Below are 27,193 nucleotides of genomic sequence, written 5' to 3' on the forward strand. Positions count from 1 at the left end.
TATTCTACTTAAAATAAGCAAGCAATATCATAATTTTCAGTAGTAGATGTTATTTAAGCTTCCTCAGTGTCCTAATTTTTTTTTCTTTTCCATAAGTCTTAGAAAGATTTTATATATTGTACCATTCTCTCCTGGTTCTGTTCTCTGTAGTCATAAGAATTAAAGAACAACATTCTTGGCGTCATTACAAACCTGGTGTCAAGTAAACAATTTTTAATATAATAAAAAATACTGTATGAAATAGATAAGAAAAAACCAATTAGATACTATTGAAAGCAAATGATTTGTGTATGTTAATTTTTGTCTTTTCTTAAAGATACAATAAAAGAGAAGAAGACTTTCCTAGTCTAAGGGAATATAATGATTTCCTGGAAGAAGTAGAAGAAATAGGTATGTGTTTAATGTTTATACTTTTGTGATATCATCTTTACCAGATAAAGGAATTTGTGGCTCAGAGCATTTAATTTGAAAGCGATTCTGCTATTATGTATATTCATGAAGGACTATCTTCATTTATGGTGTACTGAAAGTCTCTTAACCAGCCTCCACTTAATTGACTACTTGGAATAACTCATTATTTCCCAGTGCTTCCTTAAAATGTATTGACGGGTGCCCTGAATGCATGATGAATCCTGTTTATTAGACAATATCCTAAAGTATACACCTATACTTTGCTTAATAATAGTTCAGTAATATACCTAGAATTGGTTGTATTGATAACCAAAATTTCTTATGCCAATTGTACTTGTTATTGTAATTATTTAATTTTAGTTGTAAGTTTTTAAGGTAGGAAAAAACTTGCTAAGCTCTAGTAGGATGCCGCTTCTCAGGTTTTTGGGCCACTTTGAAAAAATGAAAACTGAATAATATAGACAATAGGTGTGATTTTTTTTTTTTTTTTAAGATAGAAGCACAACTAATTATAAAGACTAGACCTTGGCTTTATGTCATTAAGTCAGAGAATAACTGTACACATACTATGTTTGTTTTACATTGAAATGTTTATGTAGTCTCTGTGTGTGTTTCTTTCTCTCCTTTAGCATACTTTTCTAAGTAATCAACTAATAATTCTGATCATGTTGGATGAAAAACATTTCTAATGCATTTGAAAATATTGATGAAGTTTACGACCTAGGCTCAGGGACATGCAGTTTTCACTTTACCAGTTTAATTCAGCAAATATTTATTGTTCTATGTGAACCTCTTTACTTACTGGGAATATATGATCTTTACCTTCAATAAGTTCAGACCTTAAAGGGGGAGATAATTATGTAAACTAATTTAACTATAATGTCAAAGTAGTAGAGGCATCTATTTATAAAGTGTAACAGTAGGGCCTCCCCTAGTGGCTCAGGTGGTTGAGCTCAGTGCTGTGAAGCTGTCCGCAACCTCTGCAGTGTGGGTTTGATCCCGGCTGGCCGGTGAGAATCCCACGTGGCGGGGCAGACCTTTCCTGTCTCACCTGCTGCTCCCCTCAGCAGTGTATTTCAGTCAGTCTGCCTGTTCGTTCTCCGCTCTGTCTCTGGTGAATCCTCTCACCCTCCCATGCATCTGGCCCGTACCCCGGTTCTTATATGCATGAGTAAATAAATCTTAAAAAAGATAAAGTGTTACAGTAATACAGATAACAAAATAGTTCAGTTCAACATTGTGAAATAGAGGTATAGTTGGTAAAGTTCAGTTAAGAGGTAGTATTTGAATTTGATCTTAAATTGGATTTTGCTGGGTAGAAGAATATTTACAGCAGAAGACAAAGTCACAAAGATGAAAGGGTGTTGAATTTGTTGGAGAATGAAAGATATCATCTATTGTATATAGGTAGAACTTGGGGAATGACTAGAAATGAGTCTTGAAAAACAAACTGGATCTGGGTTAATAAGAGCCCTGAAAATTAGGCTGTCAGGATAAGATTTTATTCTATAGCCAATAGTGAGTCAGCAGGATAGTATGTGGTATAATGATGTGGAATATTGACAGGAGGTACTTGAGACTGATAAGTCTTTTTTAAGGGGTCGGTACAACAATTTGATAAGTAATTAGGCTTGAAGTAAGTAGTAGCAGGTGAACAGATAAAGGTGATGTTTTTGAGATAGAATATTCAAATGACTAATTTGATGGAGGAAGTGAGGTATAAAGAGCAGGTAAGGATGAATTAAAATTTTCTGATCTTGCACAATTGTGAAGTAGTCATAGAAATATTAAAAAGTGGGGAATGGGTAATATTTTTTATTGTTTTTTTTGTTGGGTAGAGTGTATTGAAATGAGGGAAAGACTAGCTTTAAGCCCTTTTTTAAGCTTGTTAGGGTGTACCTCCCCCACTCGGTTATGTGTCATTGTTCTGATTATGTTATTAAATAAAGCCTCTTTTAAAAATCTGTCTCAAAAGCTGTCTACTTTATATTCAATTTGTGCTTTTATAGATGGTTAATTAGATTTGTTAGATAATCAACATCTGTATTGACTATCTCTGTATTAATCAAAAGTATGAACCATTAATTTAGTGGGCACTTACTAAGTGCCCCATGGAGATGTACTCTGATCACCTCATAATTTTCACAATTCTGGGAGAGATTTGTATTTTGTATCCCTGTTTTGTATATGTAGAAAAGGCACAGATAGCTTAAGTATTGTGCCTAAGAACACATTGTTTGCAAATTATGGAGCCATTTTTTGAATCTCAGTTTTTCTGAATGAACCGGTGAACGTGCTTGGTAGTTTCAGAGTGGTGTCAGTGGTCTTAATCTAGACCATGGGTGTGTTGATGGTGGAATAGTGGAAAATGAGAAAACAGTAAATGGGGGCCATATTTTGAAGTATCTTAAAGAAGTTTGAATTTGACCCTGCAGGTAGTAGGGTCCTGTTGAAGATGCTTAGAGTGAGAGGAGTGGATTTTGTAGGGTGGGTAGGGAGTTAGTGTTTGAGGGTTTATAAATTGAGATTTGTTAATTTTTGTTACATAGTGCATGAAGAATCCTTTTAATATCACAAATACAAACATTTAAAGATATTACAACTTTCAAAAATGGCATAAAATTATAGAAGGGACACACATGAAGACAAACTTTCTTATGGAATTAACAATAGCCTCTTTTTTGTGGTTATGACAATCTAAACATAAAAATTCTTGTTCCTTTTGACCCCAGGGATTATCTCAAAGGTTTGTTCTTTGCTTCATAATAAACAGATTATTCTTTTGGTTCAGTGTATGCTTATTTTAAAAGGGTGAGAAAGTCCCAAGGGCTTTAATTATAAATTCTGGATGTCAAAAAGACTTCAAAATTGTACTTAAATAACATTAAATCTTTCAGAAAGTACAATAGGTTTTTGTTGGCTTTTAATACTTGACTAAAGGCAGGTCAACATCTGAGCTAAACCAGTAATCAGATAAAGGGCAAAATGATTGTTATAAAAAATTGTCTTTTATTTCTTTTTCTTCAAGGCTATTATACTAACCTGATTCATTGTGCTGTGAATGAGACTTGTTTCATCTGAAAACTTTTAAAAATAGTAATCCACTTTGATGGTTCTTTTCTTCTTCTTAAAGGAAGAGATGTCTATTATTTATTGCATCTGTTATATTGCTATTTACATTGCTTTCTAAATTAAAAATATGAAATAATTTATTTTACTTTCTTGAAATTCATCACAGTTTTTTATAAGCATAAAAGAAAGAAAATGTATTTGTACATTTTCCTTAGAATTTAACTTTATTTGTTTCTGGGTCTACTTAATGAACAATTTAGTTCATCAGTAGTAAAATGTCTAACTTAAAAATGAATTTTTTCTTAAAGTGCTATAAACATCCTAGGAGAGTTCAACATAGGATATTACTTTTATTACCTTTACTTTTCAATAGATTTATACTGTAATAAACCAAGATTATTTGCTGGTAGTTTTGTATCTGTTATTTTGTCATTCTGTATAGTTCAATTCTGTAATTATAAAGATAATTTTAATTAATTAGATATTAATTGGTAATTAGTAATTAAAAAGATACTTATGAATTTGAACATTGGCTTATTTTTTCCTCTCATGACAGCAAGTATTTATTAAGCATTTACTAGATGGAAAGTCACTTCCATCACCCACTTTTTAAAAATAGACTTCATTTTTTAGAGCAGTTTATATTCATAGCAAAACTAAGTGGAAAGTATAGAGTTCCCATATTCCCTGCCCCACACATGCACAGACTCTCTCACTGTCAGTATCCACCACCAGAGTGGTGAGTTTGTTAAAATTGATGAACATACATTGATGTACCCTATGGCCTAAAGTTCATAGTTTAATTAGAGATTATTCTTGATTTTATGTGTTTTATGGTTTTGGGCAAATGTATTTTGCATACATCCACCCTATAGTATTGTGTAGAATAGTTTCATTGCCCTAAAAATCTTCTGTGCTTTTTTTGTTTACCTTTCTACCTAGCACTTGGCAACCACTGATCTTTTTATTGTCTCTCTAGTTTTGCATTTTCGATAGTGTCTTTTAGTTGAATGCATATAGTATGTCACCATCTCATATTGGCTTCTTTAATAATATGCATTTAAGGTTGTTTCATGTCTTTTCATGACTTGCAACTTTATTTCTTTCTAGTATGGAATAATATTCTATTGTTTGGATATACCAATTTATTTATCTACCTACATAAGGACAAATGTTGGATGTTTCCACGTTTTGGCAATTCTGAATAATGCTGCCCTAAACAACTGTGTGCAGCCTTTTATGTGGACATAGTTTTCAGCTGCTTTGGGTAAATATTCACAAGTGTGATTAACTGGATTGTATGTATATGGTAAAAGTATAATTAGTTTTATAAGAAACTGTCAGATTATCTTCCAAAGTGACTATTCCATTTTCCTACTACAGTGAGTTCCTGTTTGTAGTTCCACGTTCTTGCTAGCATTTATTGTTTTCATTGCACTGGCTTTTGGCCATACTAATATGTGTGTAGTGGAAGTTTTTTATTTAAGTACCAGAAGTGGTAAAGATGAATCAAACATGGGATCTACCATCAAGAGATCCCATATTAGGTCCAGACACACACACACATTCATAATTGCAAGAGCATGGAAGCAACCAACATGTCCTTCTGTAGGTGGATAAATAAATATATATATACACACTGAAAATGATTATACAGGGTAGATAAGTATTACATGAATATTAGGTCATATATTGTGAGCATTCAAGGATGTAGAGATAGTACATGCATCCATCTATCCATGCATACATAGGTATATGCAAATATATAATACATTCTGTGGAGTGTATTTTTCTTTTCTTTTCTTTAAAATATCTACCCATGCATACAAGAGCTGGGGTACAGGCCTGAGGCATAGGGGGTGGGGGGAGTGAGAGGATTCACCAGAGACAGAGTGGGGAACAGAATAGGCAGACTGACCAAAATACACTGCTGAGGGGAGCAGCGAGGCGAGTCAGGAGAGGTCTGCTGTGCCATGTGGGTTGCTCCCTGGCTGGTCAGAATTCATGCTGCAGTGGCTGTGGATAGCTTCATAGGTTGCGTCTTAACCCTTGCACCATTGTAGTGTATATTTTTCAAGTAAAATTTTGAGAAGATCACATTAGGCAATCAAATGAGGGTAAAAAGCTGGACAAATAGAGAGGGTTTTTGTTGAAATGAGAGAAACTCATTTCTTCCAGAGTTTTAAAATTGCATATAATAGAATTTAAGATTGCTTCTATTTTTTCTGTATTTCTAAATGAGCCTGGATTTTCAACAATGATTATGAAAAAATTGATGTTTGATATATATTAGATTTCTGAGGAGATAAAAATGACATCAGATGGACCATACTGGTATCTTGAGTATGTTTGGCTATATTCAACTAAAGTGATAACCTTATGTCGGGCCTTCAGTGTTATTTTTCAACTCTTATAGACCTCAGTAATCCAAAAATCTAAATCTGTTTTTCAGATGGTTGTTAGTTAAAGGAAGGAATGAGATAGGGAAAGAATACGTAGAAACATGAGTAGAGCAGAGTTATTTAGGGTTGATGAAACCTGTTTAGGACAAGCAGTGGAAGCAATGGTTAAGTAATTTGAGAAAGAGTAGAAGGGCTAATAATGGACGGAGAAAGATTATAGAGAAAGCCAATGGAGGTCTGAGTTGGATTATGGAACCAGGAGAGTCTTAACCTATGGATCCTTCTTTGAACAGGCTGATACAAACATATGCAAGGAGTGGAAATAATGGAGTGTTACTTTATAATGTACATTTATATATACACCAAAAGTTTTTTCCTTTTGTTTAGAGTACTATAACATATAACAGCCATTTGATTTATATCGGTAAGCTTAGAAAGGAGTAAGGTGTTTATAATACAAATTATTTTCAGTTAGAATTATGAAAAGACAGTTCTAACTCACTGAACATTTATCAGCTGTCTGAACATGACTCAGCAACTTCTCTTGAAATTATTTCAATTTGAGGTTTGACCAGTTCATCCCTTACCTTCCCTGTTAAATTTCAGCTCTTACCTAGTTCATGCTTTTCAACTCTTACCTAGTTTTGGAAGTTAATACCACTTTGTGTCTAGCCATGTTGAAGATCATTGGAATGAGAATAAAATCTGTTTTTGCTAGATATAAATTGCAGAAATATATTGTTTATTCTTCTGGATGATTTTTCAGGCATAGATTTTTTCAATATTGATTCTGACCAGTATAGTATATGTTAGATTTATTCTTTTTTTTTTTTTTTTTTTTTTTAAATAGAGGCATGCTTTTTTATTTATTTATTTATTTTTTATTTGTTTGTTTGTTTTGTTTATACACGCACTGGGTACAGTCAGAAGCGCGGGAGGGTGAGAGAATTCACCAGAGCCAGAGCGGGGAGCAGAGCAGGCAGAAGGACCGAAGTACACTGCTGAGGGGAGCAGCGGGCGGCAGGAGAGGTCTGCGCGCCATGTGGGACCCTCCTCCGGTGGCCGGGAAGCAGCCGGGCATCGAACCGGCACCGCAGAGGCTGCGGGCAGCTTCGCAACCCAGCGCTCAACCGCTGCGCCACCGGGGAGGCCCGTTAGATTTATTCTTTATTTAAAAAATTAAAGCAATTTTTTATGTGCTTTTAAAGTTAAAATAGGGACTATACATGTCAAATCTGATATGATTATGGCAAACACTTAAGTTTTCTCTTGTAATTTGTATATTTAGGTATACTGTGTGATATTCTGCAGGTTTTCCTTAGATTTGTCTCAGAGAACATAGTTGCTGCACTCTAGAACTAGACCCTAAAATAGGGAGTAGGTAAAAAGACACAAACAGTACTGTGAGGAATGCCAAACTGATGAATTAAGAAGTCTCTGTGATGAATATTTGGTTTTTATTATCTATTCAAGATTTATGTTAAAATTGTATTCTTTGTATTCTTTGTCATTGTTTCCTTTCCGATGCAGTTTTCAACTTGAGCAACAATGTGGATTTGGATAATACCAAAAAGAAAATGGAGATATACCAAAAGGAAAACAAAGATGTCATTCAGAAAAATAAGTTAAAACTGGTTGGTTGCTAAGCATTTTCTCCTTCTTTGGTATTAGAAATAAGTGCTTCTACATGATCCTTTAAAAAGTTATCTTCCTTCAGAGTTAGTTGTATGTGCAACTAACTTATCCAAATACTGAAATACTAGCATATGTATCTAGGCATCTAAGAAAGGTAACACATTACTGTAGGAAAGACAACTTTTAAGGTTAACTGTTTTTGAGGAAATAGATTCCTAAGGTAGGTGTTGCTAACATTAATTTTGTCTCTGCTGTTTAAACAGTAGTCATAAAATAAGAGGCTCACTTTTATGCTTAAACATTAATTTCTTTTGCATTTAAAAATGGAGGGAAAACCCAGATTGACATTGATAGAGCTTGCAAGAAAGAGATAAAGAAAACAGAGAAACTATTCAAACTAAAATAATTCATTTTTAAATCAGAGGAAATCATTAGCAGGCTAAGCTTAACTTTGGTTTCTCTACTTGTTTTATTTTTATTTTATTGGAATAGCCACATTGCCAAATAAAAATTCATTTTTGTTTTCATTGCTCTCATACTGATATTTGTTTTGAAGTAAAATTAATTAGATGTTTTTATGAAGTAAATATTTGTGCGCATACAGATATTTAATTAATTGTCTAATTTATACAATTGAGCTATCATTTCTTTATTATAACTTGACTTCCTAGTTTTGGAGGAAGGCAGAAATAAGCACTTACGAATTACTTTATCAAGAATATGTAATCATTGGTAAAAATGATAAAGTATAATTGGATCAAAAGGTTGTCTTTTCATTGTGTGTTTAGAAGAGCTCCCTCCTTTCAGTTTGTTTCATTTTATCACTTATTCCTTGCCATAAAACTGTCAAGGAATGAATACTGTGTTCTCATTCCATTCATACCCAGCTTGTTTTCCTTAGAAAGTTGTGTCATTTCTGAGAGTGTCACTGTACCATAAAAATTACTCTTCTTGCCAGCGTACTTCCCTGGGTGCATCAGAAGAATACATGCAAAATATGTTTGCCTAGGTAACTTGTTACGGGAGTGCTATTTAATTAAAAAATGGAAGGTTGTTCCTTTCAGGTGAATGCTTTTTTCATTTGTAGTTTTAAGTTAGGAAATAATACTAAGAGTTGCAATGAAAGAATTATTTTTGGCTAGTTGTATTATTTTGAAGTGAGAACTTATAATCTAGAAATTATTGAATAAAACAAACACATTTTATTTCATGCATGTTATAATGACGTTATTTAGATTTTTTCTTTGTATAATTGTTGTAACTAAGTGTTTTAGTCAATAATTCATTATTGTTTGTTAATTGATTATTCTGTGCAGAGCATTGTGCACCAGATACTTGGTGTTAACATAAACATACCAACATAGGACTACATCTTTTATAGATTTATTTATTTATTTATTTATTTATTTATTTATTTATTTATTTATTTATACATACAAGCACTGGGTACAGTCAGAAGTGCGGGAGGGTGAGAGAGTTCACCAGAGTGGGGAGCAGAACAGATAGACTGACAGAATACACTGCTGAGGGGAGCAGCAGTCACGGCAGGAGAGGTCCGTGTGCCATGTGGGACCCTCGCCAGAGGCCGGGAATTGTACCGGCGCTGCAGAGGCTCCGGGCAGCTTCATAACCCAGCGCTCAACCGCTGCGCCACTGGGGAGGCCCAGGATTACATTTTTAAAGATGGTGCTAGTAATATAAATCAGTAACTATAATGTCATTGTTTAGAGCTCTCAACTGGTCCAGAAAATGTGGATTAACTGCATGACTGATGCTTTTTTACTAACCTGAGCTAGCAACTAGCTTTTTCTTTCTTTATGAAAGTGAAGTCTTATTATTTCAGAAACAGTAGAGTTGCATCAAAGAAGAAAAAAGCACTCTTTTGCATGGCTAGGCACATAAAATCACCTTTTCTGACACTCTCCAATGGAGGTACTTACTGATTGAAGTTGCAGCTCAATCACCATGTATTTATTTCCGAGGACTGCTGAAACAAATTACCACAAACTTGTTGACTTATAACAAGTGGAATTTATTCTCTCACACTTCTAGAGACTAGAAATCTGAAGTCAAGGTGGTAGTAGTGCCGTCTTCTCTCTGAAATCTCTAGGGAAGAATCCTTCCTTGCCTCTCCAAGCTTTTGGTGATTACCCACACCTTTAGCATCACTCTGATCTTTGCCTCTGGCTTTCCATGACCTTCTTCCCTGTGTGTCTGTTTGCAGATTTCTAGTGTGATCTCATATTAATTTGATTATGTCTGCAAAGATCCCATTTCTAAGTAAGGTCACTTTTATAGGTACCAGGGGTTAAGACTTCAGCATATATTTGGGGGTATACATTCAATCCTTAGCACACTTTATGAAGTCTTTTGTGATTTTACCTGCCCTCCCTCATTGCAAGGAGAACTTGCCACATTATCAATTCTTTCTCCACTGTACCCTGGGTATACCTCTCTAACACTTATCATACTTAAATGCTTATATGTTAATTATTTTTATATAAGAAGAAGTAAATATATAAAAGATATATACTATAGAAAACACATATTTTAATATATGTTATAGTTTCATTAGGAGGCTTATTCTATGTTTTTGAGCCTCTTGTCAAGTAGTTCACTTTTCCAGCCCTCATAGTTTCTAATTTTTTATATTTAGTCTACTAATTCTTCTAGATTGGTTGAATTCTTTTTTTCACTGGGGACCTGAGTAGCAACGTGGGTAACAGGAGGAAAAGTTTTAAAAATTATAGTTAGGTACTAATAGGATTTAGCAACTGATTTAATTGAAAGGAAATTGAGAGGAGTGGAAGAGGGAGTAAACAAAAATCAGTGAACTGTAATGAAGAGATTTCAGCTTGAATTGACTGAGATGTTAGTATTAACTAAGTAGAAATAAGGAATATAGGAGGATGATCGGTTTTAGGATGCCAGATGCGAGACTCAGTTTTTGGTATACTGAGTTGGAGGTTAAAATAAAATATCTTTTGCATAAGAGCTTTTTGTTTTTGAGTTTATCTAATGTGTGAATTGGGAAAAACACCTAACAGAGGGATTTAAATATTATTTTACAAAAACCATACTTTTCTCTGAGGTCCTTGTTAATTCATATGTTACAGAGCTCCAAACCTTTTATTATGCTGTTTCCCTTCATTCTGTATTTACCTTGAGGTGCTATAAATTCTCGGTGTTCAGTTGAATAAAAAATGTACTACAGAGGGCCTCCCCGGTGGCGCAGCAGTTGAGCGCTGGGTTGCGAAGCTGCCCGCGGCCTCTGCAGCGCGGGTTCGATCCCCGGTTGCTCCCCGGCCACTGGAGGAGGGTCCCACATGGCGAGCAGACCTCTCCTGCCGCCCGCTGCTCCCCTCAGCAGTGTACTTTGGTCCTTCTGCCTGCTCTGCTCCCCGCTCTGGCTCTGGTGAATTCTCTCACCCTCCCGCGCTTCTGACTGTACCCAGTGCATGTATAAACAAAAACAAACAAACAAACAAATAAATAAATAAAACATGCCTCTATAAAAAAAAAAAAAAAAAAAAATGTACTACAGAATTTTCAAGAGTAAGAGTCGCCATTCAGATTTCACTATATTTCTCATTCATAAAACTTAAGGAGCAAAGACTAGATATAATATTGCTTATAAGTATGAATTAGAATTGGAATAAATTGCAGAGCCTACAAGCATTTAAGAAACTCCAAAAAACCCAAAAACATATCTAAGAAACTCCAAAAAAAACCCAAAAAAGGAGTGAATAGATCTGTAGTTCATTCTATCTATATATTTGCTTAGAATTTTTAATTTTTCAGTCCACAAAGAGGACTCTTAAAATGTATGTTTGTAGAAAATAACTTCAGTTTGTTAAAACTTACCTCAAATGAGTGCTATTTGGAATTCTAGCATCATAAAGATTTTTGTTTATTTGTTTGTAAAAAGAAGCTAAGTACTGTGATAATTTTTCTTTACCTTATATGTGCTGGAAATTTTTATTGAAGATTATCTTTTAAGTGGGGTGTTTCAATCAATAGTTCTGCATAGAGATTATTAACTAATATTTTTGTTAGGTTTCCCTTGTTAAATTCCCTAAAATGGAAGATTTGAAGCTGTCTGTAATAATTATAAATTATTAGGCACAGTTCTGCAGCTGAGCTCTGTGTACTTTGTTTAGTTCTACTTGTCTTTCTTTTTAATAGTAACATGTACAAGTAAAATAAAACAAACATTAATTCCTTCAAATTAGAATTGCTGCATTATTAAATAATAATGACTGGTATGTTTCCTGCTTACAAAAAGGAAAATATCAGAATCTGGTATAGGATTGACTTCGATCACTAAATTTATTCCCTGTCATATATAAATGTTTCCGCTTTAGACTCGGGAACAAGAAGAATTGGAAGAAGCTTTAGAGGTAGAACGACAAGAAAATGAACAAAGAAGACTGTATATACAAAAAGAAGAACAGCTGCAGCAAATTCTAAAAAGGAAGAATAAGCAGGCTTTTTTAGATGAACTGGTATGTAGTAATGCTAATTTTGATAAAAATTATTAGTATTGTTGGGGGGCTTTCTTTCCACTTTATTATGCTGGATAATGGAATTTAGGTGGCATGTCTACAGTGTTTGTACTGATGTAAATACTTGTTCATTTACTTTAAAAATGAAAGTCACTGTCCATAATATTTTCAGATGAAAAGGTATTATTATAACTGACATAAACCAGTTACTACTAATAAGTTATGTTTCTAAGCTTACTGACTATAATACATGCTTTCAGACTATTTTCTTTCGATTAATGCTGGTTTTCTAAGAACTAGAATATTTTCAAGTGTTTGGACTCCATGTTAAAGTGAGTAGTTATTCTGAGAATTATATTTCGTATTTTTGCATGAGAAAAAAAATATATTTTTTTTTAAGAGTGAGAAACTACCTTTTTTTTTTTAAAAAAAAAAAAGATTTATTTATTTATACAAGCACTGGATATAGTCAGAAGCGCGGGAGGGCGAGAGAATTCACCAGAGCCAGAGCGGGGAGCAGAGCAGGCAGAAGGACTGAAGTACACTGCTGAGGGGAGCAGCGGGCGGCAGGAGAGGTCTGCGTGCCAAGTGGGACCCTCCTCCGGTGGCCTGGGAGCAGCCAGGGATCGAACCGGTGCTGCAGGGCTGTGGGCAGCTTCGCAACCCAGCGCTCAACTGCTTCGCCACTGGGGAGGCCCAGAAAAAATATTTTTTTTTGTAGTTAAATTTTTTAATTGCAGTAACATTGGTTTACTATGTTTTATATGTCAGGTTCACATCTATAAGTGTTATGTTACCACATTATGCCTACCAGCTAAGTACCAGTAACTCTCTACCACAGTCTTTTGGGCACTCTCCATCCTTTGCTCTCATGTCCTTTTCTCCCCCTTTGTGGCCTTATTGCTACAGTCAGATTCCAAGGTGGTTTTTTTTTTTTTTTTTGGTTTTGTTTATCTGTACCTTTGCTTTGTTTTTTATATTTCACATATGAATGAAATCATCTGGTAATTTGTCTTTTTTTCTCCTGACTTATTTTGTTTAGAATAATCCCCTCCCATTCCATTCGTATTGTCAGAAATGGCAAGATTTCATCTCTAAAAAGAATGTATTTAAAAGAAATGGCAGTGTTTTGAAAGTTACTAATATTTTCTAGCTAATAGTTCCTCAGTAGTCAACATTGTTTGATAATGGGAGTAATAAATAATCAAGGTTCGTGAAGTGTTTCATAGATTTGAGAGTGTGTGATTTTATGCTTACAACCTGGTGTGATATTGGTGAAGTCACAACTAGAACATTACCTCCTCTGCGAAAGCCTTTTTGGATTCTTCCTTTCCTTTTTCTGTCCATATGCTTTTATTTCCTTGGTATGATAGATATACTATTCTGTGATTGAATTCAATGTGTATGTGAGATGAGAATGTAAGGAAAAAAGTAAGCATAGAGGCATTAAATGGGGCTTAGACAGAAGATGCTTACTATAAAACCCTGTCTACTTTGTATGAGTAGAATGTAAGTTTGGTTTTAAAAATGAGGACAATAGATGACTTGATCAAGGAGATGTGGCATATATACACAATGGAATATTAATCAGCAATCAAAAAAGATAAACTCATGCTGTTTACAGCAATGTGGATGGAACTAGAAGGAATTATGCTCAGTGAAATAAGCCAGAAGGAAAAAGAAAAATACCGGATGGTTGCACTTATAGTAGGAATATAGGGGAATCAAATAAGACATCAGTGTAAAAAAATAATAACAGTACAAAGTACAACAAAGCATAAACGGACAATTATAAATTAGAGACAGTGCAGGGGAGGAGGAGGAAGGGAGGAGCATAGGGGACTGAGGTGATGATATAAGGGTGCATTGGTGAAGGAAACTATGGGGACTACACCTGAGGGGGTGGGGGGAAGCAAATATTGTTTAAAAATGAGCAATGATGTAAGAAAATTTAATATAAAAATAAAAATGAGGACAACTGCATATAAAATAGGATATGGTGTTTTCCTTAGCAAATTATATTAATTTTTCTTGAAACCATTAAGTGGCAGGTATGACTTTAACAGTTGAAATGACCCATGTTGTATTTTACATTTTTGTAGACATTTTTGTGAGAAATTAAAAACTTAAAGAATCAATAAGTAAACATTGATCTTATAATTATTGAAGGTTCTTTTCCACATCATTGTATACAAAGAGGAACACACTTTTCTTTGGTAATATGTCTCTATATGTTAATTCTAAATAGAGAATTTAAGGAGAAAGGAAAATATATTTAAAAACCATTCCGTCTAATATCAAGGATTTTAGATTTTATTTTGAGGTTAGCTAGCTTTACATAGCAAATATTCTTATATCTTTTAGTCTTCAAAAGTTCTGTTTTGCTGCCTCTTTGAACTGCTGTTGGCATGAAGCACCCCTTTAATTCAGTGGGGCATGAAGCAAGATGTGAAATTGCCAGTGTTGTACATTGTGTATAATCTGGAGTTAATATTGGTTTTTGTGAGAAACCCCACCCCCCATATCCTGTTTTCCTCACCTGCAAGTCATTACTGCACATACTTTTTTTTTTTTTACTTTTAGATCATGTAACATAGTGGTTAAATAATCCTTAGCAATTTACTGTACTCATTAGAACAATTAATCACAATAGATTGGTTTAGAATGCCACTGCTGGTTGAATTTCTGGTTTCCATTTTAAAATTTATTTTTGAAGATATTTTGTTATTTTAATTTGTGAATATTTATTAAAATTTATGTTGTTAGCATGTTAACATACATTTAGTTCTTATTAAGTAATTTGAAAGAGCTAATTAAATTTCCTTTTATCTTCCTGGATTCCTAAAAAAGAATACATTGTATCTCTTTTTCCTATGTAAGTTCCTGTGTTAGATTTTATTTAAACATGTCATTGACATTTATAAATAAGTCTAGAAGTGTCAATCTTAGAATTTTCTGGATTTAATTTTGGCAACAAGTACTACTTATAATTTCCCCCCTATTTTGGTTTGATCCTTGTACTAAAAGTCACTTTTTAACTTTTAAAAAGCATTGACATTCTTATACTGTATGTGACAAGATTTTGATGTTATGGCCTTAATGCTTATGGCTTAGTATTTTTCATATTGTTTAAAAAGTCAGGGTTGCGAAGCTGCCTGCAGCCTCTGCAGCCGGTTCGATCCCCGGCTGCTCCCCGGCCACCAGAGGAGGGTCCCACATGGCGCGCAGACCTCTCCTGCCGCCCGCTGCTCCCCTCAGCAGTGTACTTCGGTCCTTCTGCCTGCTCTGCTCCCCGCTCTGGCTCTGGTGAATTCTCTCACCCTCCCACGCTTCTGACTGTACCCAGTGCATGTATCAAACAAACAAACAATAAATAAATAAATAAATAAGACATGCCTCTAGAAAATTTAAAAAAAAAAAAAAAAAAAGTCAATTTATTTAATTCTATCTGTAAATTCAATGTTTAACAGTTTGGAAGCTATTTTAAATTTCTCATCAGCTATTGCCTTAAATTTTGTGTTGGCTAATATTATTGTCAAACACAGTAGCAGATTTTTATTAGAAATATTGTTTGCCAGATGGCTTACCTAAAGTCAGTTAAAATAATCTTTTAAAAATGGTCATTGTAAAGTTTTTAATGAGTATTGGAGGCAGTCTTATTAAATTTCTTTAAATATGAAGCAGTGTACCTTTAGGCAATTAATGTAGGTTAGGGAAACTTTCAAGGTAAAAATGGAAAGCTAAGAAGAACGAAAAAGCTTTGAAAGATTGAGCCAGCATGTTATATATTCCAGAGAGCATGTGTGTTTCCCGTAATTTATTTTACTCAGTCTCTATTTTTGTTGTTACAGCTTATGCTTAAGTCTATATTAACAGTCACAAAGATTTTTCAGTTCCAAAGTTTTGAGTGATAAGTTGGAATAAGTCAGATTTGAAATAAATACAATTTATTTTAGTTTTAGGTGCCTGGAACACTTATTTTTATTAAATTTTAGTTGTTTTGCAAAGACTTTTGAATATTCATGTGCTTTTATTTGAAAATGAAATGAGGATGAAAACATGCCCAGGTACAGCTTCAAAGTCCTGCGCTCAACGTGCTGCACCACCGGCAGGTTCGAATCCAGGCAGACCAGGGAGATGCCCACATGGTGCGGCTGATCTCTCCTGTTGGGCTCGTTGCATCCCTCAGCAGTGTCTTCAGTCCGTCTGTCTGTTTTGCTCCCCACTCTTTCTCTGGTGAATCCTCTCACCCTCCCACGCCTTTGGTCTGCACCCCAGCTATTGTATAAATAAAAAGTCTAAAAAAAAAGTTATTTAAAAAAAAAAACAAAACCAAAAAAGATGGTAAATTAAAAAACGAAAAAAAAACAACATGCCCAGGTACTGATTAGCAACTTTTTTTTTTAACTTTGTGGCATTATGTTATTTTCTTTCTTCATTTTTTTTTTTTTTACAATGTATGCTTTCTCATCTTGGTTATATTCCCCTTGAAATTCCCACCACTAATTCACCCATGTACCATCACTGACTAACAACTTTTTTTGAAGTGAGCAGTGAGCACTTGTCTTGATTTTACACAGGAAACTTTACTTTTTAGAATAAATGTCAACTATGGAAAATATTTGAATTCACTTAGAGTTTAATTTGGGAAGCAATGCTTAAACTTTTTTGCCTAGGAAATTTATTTTTCTTCTATTAGTTTCTAGATATGAAAAGAAAATAGCTTTTAAAAGATGTTTTAGACCACAGGCCATTTAAATAGTTCTTTGATTTTATATTTTATTATAAAATTCTTTTTTTTTCCGTGTTTTATTTGTTTTAATAGAGGCATGTTTTATTTATTTATTTGTTTGTTTGTTTTGTTTATACATGCATTGGGTACAGTCAGAAGCGCGGGAGGGTGAGAGAATTCACCAGAGCCAGAGCGGGGAGCAGAGCAGGCAGAAGGACTGAAGTACACTGCTGAGGGGAGCAGCGGGCTGCAGGAGAGGTCTGCGCACCATGTGGGACCCTCCTCTGGTGGCCGGGGAGCAGCTGGGGATCGAACCGGCGCCGCAGAGGCTGCGGGCAGCTTCACAACCCAGCGCTCAACCGCTGCGCCACCGGGGAGGCCCTATTATAAAATTCTTAATATAAATCTTGAATATCTACAGGAATTCATAGTAATACTTGTAGTAATACATCACTAATTTTTTTTGTAGAATATGAAAGGTATTCAAGTATAGTCTCATAGTATATTTCATTCAAATCCTTCATTATTGCTAAAGCCAGGTTGTAGTGAATTTTCTCCTTTGGAAGGTTATATTTTATAAATCAAATTTGTGTTCTTATATTTACTTTTTAAAAAATTAAAATTTGTAGCATTGCTTTTGTGAAACATTTCTTTTACAAAGTCTCGAGATACAGATTTATTACAGAATAATTCTTTTGAACTACATTAACTGTTAATTGAGTTACTTTACTACAATCTTAAAACAACTTATTTAAATATAATAATTAGCACATTTGTGCCTAAAAAATTGTTACATTTGGAAAGAAAATTGGATTCTACTCTGTTTGATTTCATACTGTGAAGTGTTAACAATATGAGTTTTTTTTCAGGATTAAATTCTGGGTATTTATTATTTTAAAAAACCTGTAGATTATTTGAAAGCTATGAAACCTTGCTATAGAAGATAGAAATGTGTTTATACCTTTATTTTTGTTTACATATATATTTGTATGTGTGTGTGTGTATGTGTGTGTGTGAGAGAGAGAAGAGAGAATGTGATCTCCTTAGGAGAGAGAGAGAAAGAGAGAGAGAGAGAATGTGATCTCCTTATGTCCTGACCTCCCTTTGCATATGTTTTTTGTGTTCTCATTTAACTGACAACTTAGACAGGAAAAAATCTGGATATCATTTAGTTTAGATCCCAGCTCCACACACTTCAAACTTGTAAGAGAACTTCATGTTAAGGGGATAAACAACAGTCTACATATAAGAATTAGTAATTTGCTTGTGTTATTAATGTGTGTGCATATTCGAGTTCATAGTGGCCCTGATTTAGTATCAATAGAAAATATTAAGATGGTTACCATCACTTTTTATTTTTCAAAAAATGTAGATTTAATTTCTAAAAATAAGTCAGTAAATGAGACAAGAAATATACTTTTGGTTGTATCTAACAATATTTCCATTGTACAAAACAGAACAAAGATCATATCCAAACAGCCTCATGTGAAATCTAATGGGAAACAATTTCAAACTGGTCTGATTTCACTGGTAAAAAGAATAGTCCTAGATAAACAACTGATCTAAGTTATAGTACTTTTTACTATTCTTTGTGATTATCCTTTAATTTATTTTATTTTAATAAATATGGTTGGGCTTTGCTAGATGAAATGAGAGCCTATTATATTGTCTTTATGTGGATTTTGTAAAAATATCCTTTTTTTGTAAAAATGTCCTCTACAGGTTATTTTGATTTATGATTTATTTTTAAAACAGCCTTTTCCTCTTATGGAATCTAAAAATTTTTTGTAAAATGCTCTCTATAAATGGGTATTTAGGTTGACATCAAATGCTATGACCAAGAATAATTTAAAATAAAAGATTTGTTGCTCTTTCAGTTTTCCTTTCTAACTTTTCATATTGCATTTTAACTTTTCTTTTAGGAGAGTTCTGATCTCCCTGTTGCTCTGCTTTTGGCTCAGCACAAAGATAGATCTGCCCAATTGGAAATGCAGCTAGAGAAGCCTAAACCTGTAAAACCAGTGACATTTTCCACAGGCATCAAAATGGTAAGCTGTATTTTTTTTTTTTTTTAATTTATTTGTTTGTTTGTTTGTTTGTTGTTTATACATGCACTGGGTACAGTCAGAAGCGCGGGAGGGTGAGAGAATTCACCAGAGCCAGAGCGGGGAGCAGAGCAGGCAGAAGGACCGAAGTACACCGCTGAGGGGAGCAGCGGGCGGCAGGAGAGGTCTGCGCGCCATGTGGGACCCTCCTCCGGTGGCCGGGGAGCAGCCGGGGATCGAACCGGCGCCGCAGAGGCCGCGGGCAGCTTCGCAACCCAGCACTCAACCACTGTGCCACCGGGGAGGCCCATAAGCTGTATTTTTTAATTGTTTATTTGAAGGATACATTTCAAGGATAATACTTTATAATTTTTTGTTGGTTTTTACAGATTAGCTGAAAGGTTAAAGGTATTTAGAAACTGTCTCATCTAGACTAGATATCTAGAAATGTGAATATGCGCAATCTTAGAGGAAAGTGAAGAGTAATAAATAATTTTCAAACTATATAACACAATTTTGTTATATATGATATGGGGTTTAGGATTTATATTTTCTTAGTCAATGTAAAATTTTTAAACTTAGAGTGCAGAAAAATGTTTCTTAGAAGAAAATTCAGACTTTTGAGTTCTCATATGATGTGTAAGAAGCTTTTAATTTGCTACTCCATTTCAACAAGAAGTAAAAGTTGACTACAAAAATTAACAGCTTTCGGGCCTCCCCTGGTGGCGCAGCGGTTGAGCGCTGCTGGGCTGTGAAGCTGCCTGCAGCCTCTGCAGCGCTGGTTCGATCCCCGGCCACCGGTGAGGGTCCCTCAAAAACAAAAAAAACAAAAAACAGCTACGATTAGCATATTGAAGACCTTCATGTAAAAACAGATTCATAACCGAAAGAAATGCTAGAGATTAAAAAAAAAACTGTGACAAATGAAGAATTCCTTTGATGGGTTTGTTAGTGGATTGGATGTGACTGAGTAAATAATCTTTGAATTAGATGATATATCAGTAGAATCCTTGAAAACCAAAACCACTGGCAATAAAGACTGGCAAAAAAACCTAACAAAATATCCTTCGTGTGCCCAACTACAAAAGGTATAATATGTGTAATGGGGATAACAGAAAGAAAGAGAAAAAGGTACAGACAAAATATTTAAAACAGTAACAACCATGAATTTCCCCCAAATTAACATCAGATGCCAGGAAAATTGGAGAACACTATGTAGGATAAATGCCAAAAAATTACACCAAGCATATCATTTTGAAATTATTGAAAACCAGAAATAAAGAAAAAATCCTGAAGACAGAGGAAAACAACACCTTGCCTATGGAGGAACAAAGGTAAGAATTATATTGGGCTTCTACTCAGAAACCTTGCAAGCAAGAAGAGTGGAGTGAAATTAAGGTGTTGAGAGAAGAAAACCACAAACTAGAATAATGTACTCTGCAAAATTATTCTTTAAAAGTGAAGGACAAATGAAGATTATAAGAAAATAATTGAAGGAATTTTTTGCCACTAGACCATTCTTGGAAGAAGTGTTAAAAGAAATTTTTAGAGACAATGAAAATGGTATGTCAGAAGATCAGATTTACATAAAGGAAAAGTATCAGAGAAGGAATAAATGAAGGTAAAATTAAAACTTTACTTGTTCTTGATCCTAACTGACCTAACAGATACTAGTTTGTTTCAAATAATACCAGCGTGTATTCAACTATGTTTGCTTGTATGTATTTGAGAAATAAATGACAGTGATAATCCAAGGGACAAGAGGAAGCAATGCAATTATTTGTTATTATGAGATACTCAGACCATCCATGTTTCTCCTCACAACTGCCCACTCAGCTACTTTTTTTTAGTGTTGCCAACCTTTTTTGTTGGTGTATGTTAGCTATTAGATTATAAGCATCTTGAAGGCAGAGGCATATTTTGCCTTCATTTTATATGATCATCGATATGTGGGTACTTAAATAATAGAAGATATTCATGATCTTTTTAAACTTACAGTGTACAAAGTATTGACATATCTTCAGATAATAGAAAGAAGAGCACTGCATTTAGGGAATATCAAAGCTTTTGAATTAAGAAGCAGTATACCATAGAAGAAAAAATATGTTCATGAGTAGATACATTGAAATTAAGTTCCAGCTTTATCACTTACTAAGTGTATCTGTGGATATGATAATACTTTAATCTTCTGAGTTTGTTTCCTCATGGTAAAGTTGGTAGCCCAAGAGAGGTGGGACAGGCATACCTTTATCTGATAAAAGACTTCCATCTAAAAATGGTAATGAGATAGGGGTGATCATTATGTAATAAGGGAGTAATACATCAAGAACTCCATACTCATTTTAGTGTGGAGACACCAAATGAAGGTGTATCAAAATATATAAACCAACTTTTCACTCTTAAAACAGACATTGACAGCAACACACTAGTAGAGGATTTAACACCTCACATCAACCAGACCATAAATCAAAAAGGAGACAACAGTTTTAAATGAAGAGTTAGATGAGATGAGCATAAAAGAAATTTATAGGGCACTGTACACCCAAAAGTAGAATACACATTCTTTTCAAGTGCACATGGGACATATTGGGTCACTAAACAAATGAAAATTGAAATCATATCAAATATCTTCTCTGATTACAATGCTATCAAACTAGACATCAAAAACAAAAAGATAATGGTAAAAACCTCAAATAGATGGAGACTGAAAAACATGCTACTGAATTACTAACACAATTACTATTTTCTTAGTGAGGAAATCAAAAGAGAACTACCTGGAGGAGAACATAAATGACGACGCAAACTTACCAGAAATTATAGGGCATCGCAAAAGCAGTAATAAGCGGGAGCAATGTACCAATACAGATCTACATCAAAAAACAAGAAAGATCTCAAATAATCTAACCTTACGATTTAAAGAACTAGAAAAAGAACAACAAATGAAATAAAAATCCACTGTAAGGAAGACAGTAACAAAAATTAGAGTGGAAATAGTGAAGTAAAAATCAAAAAGGCAGTTTAAAAGATCAGTGAAACCAAAACCTGGTTCTTTGGATAAATAAGCAAAATAGACAACTCTATTTTATTTTTTTAGCCCCATTTGTACTAATTTATGTTATTAAATACCAGTAAAGCTAATCTATAGATTTACTAATTAAATTATAATATGGAAACAGTGAAAGACACATTGGTCATGATAAGATTAGGAGGGTTTTATCAAATTCCTGTCACATTTACAAGGCAAAGTTAGCTGTTGGTGTTGCAGATATTGTGTTTTGTCAAGTGGGTACAAAGAGAAAGAGACTTTTCAAGCTTTTCCTGAACATTTTCTCGTGTAATCCTTACAACTTTCATGTATTGTTCATAGTGGTATTACCATTTATGAGGAAACATGACTCAAGTTAAATAAGTTCCCCAATCTCATTATTCTGTTAAAGGGGGGAACTGAGATTTATACCCAAGGAAGTCTCGCAGGTTCTGCATATTTTCTAGTACTCTTTATGTGAATGTTTTTGTTCATTGGAAGTTGATTTTCTAAGTGGGATGAGAAAATTACATTATAAATTGACTATATGGTATTGATTTTTAAGTACATTGAGACTTTGCACCAAGGAGTCCAAAGTAAATGAATCATCTTGGTACTTTGAATACTGGAACTAAGCCTCAATAAACTAAGTTTCAAGAAGGGTAGAAGGAAGAAAGAAGGCATAAAATAGATATGTGGGAGCACTGGGAGCAGTAGAATTGGGAAGAGTGAATTTAGCAAAATTCATTCCATCATTTCCAGCCAGGAATTTTCTTCAGATGAAGTTTCACAGATTATCAAATGTAATTTAAAAAAAAGTCTTAAGAGGTTATGTATGAAATTCAAATACAAAGATCCTTTTTTTGCATGTCTGTGAGAGCTTTTTACTAATAATCTGTTATGTTAAAGTTTACCAATTGATATTTATAAATGCTGAAATAAATTCTTTTTTGTGTGTATGTTTGCTTAGGACTGAGATTCAGTATTTCCTGGGAAGCCTGGATGTAGTAAATGTTTGGCATTCTTAATCAGCTACATCTGTACTTGTCCATGACCAAATAATTCCTGCAGTGATTGTCAATGTGATACTTTAATTTTTTAGCTAAACATTTATTTTTCCTTTGTAATTTTATCAGGCCCCAACAGTATTGTCTTGAGTTAACTCTGGTTTTCATGTTGCTGCTCTTCTAATAATATTTGTAGGGCTGTTATTATAAAGGAGTGGTAGTAGGAAATACTTTTAGCTTTTACTTTTTGACTGTTTTTGTTAAATAATTCCTATATAATTTTGTTTCTTATTTTGTTCTTTCCCAATTTATTTCCACCAAAGATTCCTTTTATACTTGAATATAATTTTCCATACCTTATGGTGTTATAACTGAATTTGAAAATTAGAGGTTATAATAAGTTATTTTTGAACAATTTCTAACTTATTAAAACATATACAATTGGTAGATAGCGTCTTCTAGTACACTCTTGTTTTGTCATTACCCCTCCTCCTTTAGCATTTTTCTGTGCTAGAAGCCCTTCCCATTTTTACCGAGAATGCTTCTGAAAGCTTATCTTCATCCACCATTGGTAGATAGAACTATGAACATACTGCTGTTTTCTTACGCTTGTTCTTTTCAGAGCCTTTCCTAGATGCTGCAGTGGTAGTCTTGGAGCTCCCACCCACACTCTATTTTGGTTTCATTGTAGTGTAGGGTTCATCATTCCTGGAAGATTTTACTTAATTAAATATCCTTAAAAAGACAAAGTCTTTGAGCTGTATTATAATTTAAGTAAGAGTCTTTATTAGTGGCTTCTGAGATCAAGAGTTGTAAGTAGTGGATCTATTACGCAAAGGTATGAAAGACCATTTCCTTATAAATTAAGAGATTCCTATAGGATCTCTAGTACCGGTCCCTCTTTCATTCTAGATATTAGTAGTAACTTTTCCCTCTAATCAGTCTGGGTAGAGGTTTATCAACTTATTGATAAGTCAGTTTTTATTTTGTTTTATTTTTCTGTTTTTCCTTCATTCTTCTAAGGCGGGAAATAGTAAGTTTGCTTTTCTAGTTTTAATCATAGAAACTTAGATTACCGATTTGAAATCTTTCTGATATTATCGATGTTCTTGAAACCATTGCTTAAGTTGCATCTCATGCATTTTGACATGTTGTTTTGATAGTTTAAGTCCTCTGAGAAGCAGTTACCAAGATGGATTTAAACGCACAAGAAATATTTTAGGCGAAGTACCTGTGATAAGAAAATGAGGATCAATAGGAGGTTTTCAGCTGACTGTGATATAGGTCTGACTCCAAGTGAAGAATGAACAAAGGTAGGATAGAATTGCCTCAGACTACAGTATATTTCTGAGGAAAGTTGGGCAAGGCAATTGGGGAGTCTTTCTGGCAAAGTTTTCTGGCAGAGGCATTTTGCAACTTCTGAGTATGGAACTACCTGTGTATTCCTGCCGCACTTAGTCATTGGTTATAGGTAAACAGTGAACGTCATAACATTGTTGCACTTATGGAGAGGACGGTCACAGTACAAGAACTGGAACTCTGGTCCTGTATGCTTCTGTAATTGGAAAATGTAGAGTACATTCATGTGACCATCAAAGTTGTGTTTTCCTTTTCATGAATTGAAATTATTGTGTAATTTTTGTTAATAGATTTTCTTTTGCTTAATTAATGGGTTATTTAGAAATTGTTGTTTAATTTCAAATTTCCAGTTTTTCAAATACTTTTTTTGCATTTGATTTCTAATTTAATTACTTTAAATATACTTTGGTGATTTCTAATTTCTTTGATGTGTGGAGACTATCTTTTTCTCAGAGTATGGTTTATCTTGGGCAATGTTTTTGTGAACTTGAAAGAGTTTGTATCCTGCTCTGGGTAGAGTGTTCTATGAATGTATTTTAAACAAGTTAATTGATATTAAGTCTTCTGTTTTCTTACTGATATTTTTCTCAATTATTTGAGAAAACTGTGTTGAAATATCCCAATATAATTGTGGGTTTTGTTTTAATAATTTCCACCATATATTTTTTAAGCCCTTTTTTTTTTATGTGGGGAGGGTTGCATGGAAATGTAGGATTATTATATGCTCTTTATACTTTGACATTTTTATTATCAGTCAACCATCCCTCTTTATTCCTGGTAGTATTCTTTGTTTTCTGATATTAATATAACCACTCTACCTTTTATGGTATTAATAGCTTATTATTTTTATTATTTTTATGATATGAGTTGCTTTCTTAAATACCTTATACAGTTGGATCTTGCTTTTCATTAAAAGTGATAATCCTTTTACTTATTGTTTTAAAGTAATTATTGATATGATTGGGTTTAAATTTACCTTCATCAAATTTGGAAAAAATTTGACGATTTTATCTTCACATATTTTTATGTTGTTTTCCTTTCTCCCCATCTTCCTCTAGGATTTTAATTACATATCAGTTATACTGCTTGATATTATGAGACACTTTAACAGTGTTTTGTGAATTATTTTTCTAGTCTTATTTTCTTTGTGCTTTAGATAGCTTCTATTGCTGTGCCTTCAAGTTCACCAGTATTTACTATTCTAGTGTAATCAGCTGTTTGTCCAACTTGTTGTATTTCTCATTGCAGTTAGTACGTATTTTAAATCTCTAAGTATTCCAGTTGGGTATTATTCATATTTTCCATTTCTGTCCTCCTCATGTTTTTTCTTTACTTTCTTGAACATATGGAGCAAATTTATTATAGCTGTTTTAATGTCCTTGTCTGGTAATTTCATCATCTGTAATTTCTGAGTCTGCTTCTATTGATTGTTTTTTTTTCCTACTGGTATGGATCATATATTTCTGCCTTGCTTTTGAAACCTAGTAATTATGTTATTCCATTAAATATTGTCAGACTTTGCTTGGGGATGCAGTTAAGTTACCAGTAATCTGATAGATCTTGCAGGGATTGCTTTTAAATATTTTTAGGTTATGCAAGAGCAGACTTTAACATTAGATTGATTTAGCTCCACTTTCAAGGTGTCCATATTGAGGAATATATCTGATGCCCTGTATATTAAAAGGCCCTTTCACTTTGTTTATTGAGATTATGAAATATTGTAGTCCTGTGTGATCTTTAGGAATTGTCTGACCTATTGCTCTTTATTTTATTGGTTATTTTCTTGGCCTTGAGTAGTTTGCACTCTCATAGTGCAGATCATTATCCAGGCAAAAGTTATGGACATCATTCTGCAGATCTCTAGAGCATAGGTGGGTCAATTACAGCTTGAAAACCAGATCCTGCTTAACACCTGTTATTGTTACTATAGTTTATTTGAACATAGCCATACTTGTTCATTTAGGTATTGTCTTTGTCTCCTGATGTTTTAATGGCAGAGTTGAGTAGTTATGACAAAGATCATATGATTTATAAAGCTTAAAATATTTATTAACCCTTTACATGAAGTTGAAAATATATTCTGATTTATGTTACAGTTTCTTTTTTGACCATGGGTTATTTAGAACTATGCTGTTAATTTCCAATTATTTGTGGATTTGCTGAATTTTCTTTTGCTGTTGATTTCTTATTTAAGTCTGCTGTCGTTGGATAACTTGCACTGTATGAGTCCAGTCCTTTTAAATTTATTGATAATTGTTTTATCACCCAATATATTTTATTTATTTATTTAAGATTTATTTATTTATACAAGAACTGGAGTACAGTCAGAGGTGCAGGAGGGTGAGAGAATTCACCAGAGACAGAGTGGGGAGCAGAACAGATAGATGGACCAAGGATACTGCTGAGGGGAGCAGTGGACGAGGCAGGAGAGGTCTGCTGTGCCATGTGGGTTTTTCCCTGGTTGTCCAGGAAGCTAACCTGTGCTACAGAGGCAGTGGACAGCTTCACAGCGCTGTGCTCAATCCACTGTGCCACTGGGGAGGCCCCCCAGTATATTTTTTATTGTGAGGTATTTCCATATAATTTTGGGCTCCTTTGTTAAGATGTGTATATGTTTATAGTTGTTAGATTTTTCTCATGAACTTACCGTTTTATCATCTTAAGGTATTTTTCTTCTCAGTAACATTTCTTGTCTTTAAAACTATTTTGTCTGAAGTATAGCCACTTTAACTCTCTCATCCTTATTATTAGCATACTTTTTCTTGTTCCACACTTTCTGTCCAGTCTATTTTATGTCATTTATTCTAATTGTGTGTCTGATGTAGACAGCATATAGTTGGCTCTTGTTTTTCCAACCTGATAATCTTTGCGTTTTGATTAGTGTATTTAACTTATTTAATGTCGTTATTGATATAGTTTAATTTACATCAACTATTTTGATATCTGTTTTCTGTATATAGCCCATGATCCATTATATTCCTCTTTTCATTTATTGTTTTT

At 33.9% G+C, this 27,193-nt stretch overlaps 1 protein-coding gene across 3 annotated transcripts in view; it reads left to right on the top strand.

The window, feature by feature from the left end:
- The window catches only part of MNAT1 (MNAT1 component of CDK activating kinase), a 148,474-nt gene that overhangs the window by 49,217 nt on the left and 72,064 nt on the right, over positions 1-27,193 (top strand). For 2 of the 3 annotated variants that reach the window (XM_054690878.1, XM_037503468.2), the window contains exons 3-6: positions 317-390; positions 7,416-7,519; positions 11,885-12,025; positions 18,680-18,805. In XM_054690878.1, the coding sequence (XP_054546853.1) occupies positions 317-390; positions 7,416-7,519; positions 11,885-12,025; positions 18,680-18,805 (445 nt within the window). Of the gene's footprint in view, positions 1-316; positions 391-7,415; positions 7,520-11,884; positions 12,026-18,679; positions 18,806-20,315; positions 20,415-27,193 lie in introns of those variants that run through there. The other variant, XM_054690881.1, reaches the window with a different exon arrangement.

The sequence above is a fragment of the Talpa occidentalis genome, unplaced genomic scaffold (genome assembly GCF_014898055.3).
Source record: "Talpa occidentalis isolate TD23 unplaced genomic scaffold, MPIMG_talOcc4v2.1 talOcc4.11, whole genome shotgun sequence".
In the NCBI taxonomy this organism is placed as follows: domain Eukaryota; kingdom Metazoa; phylum Chordata; class Mammalia; order Eulipotyphla; family Talpidae; genus Talpa; species Talpa occidentalis.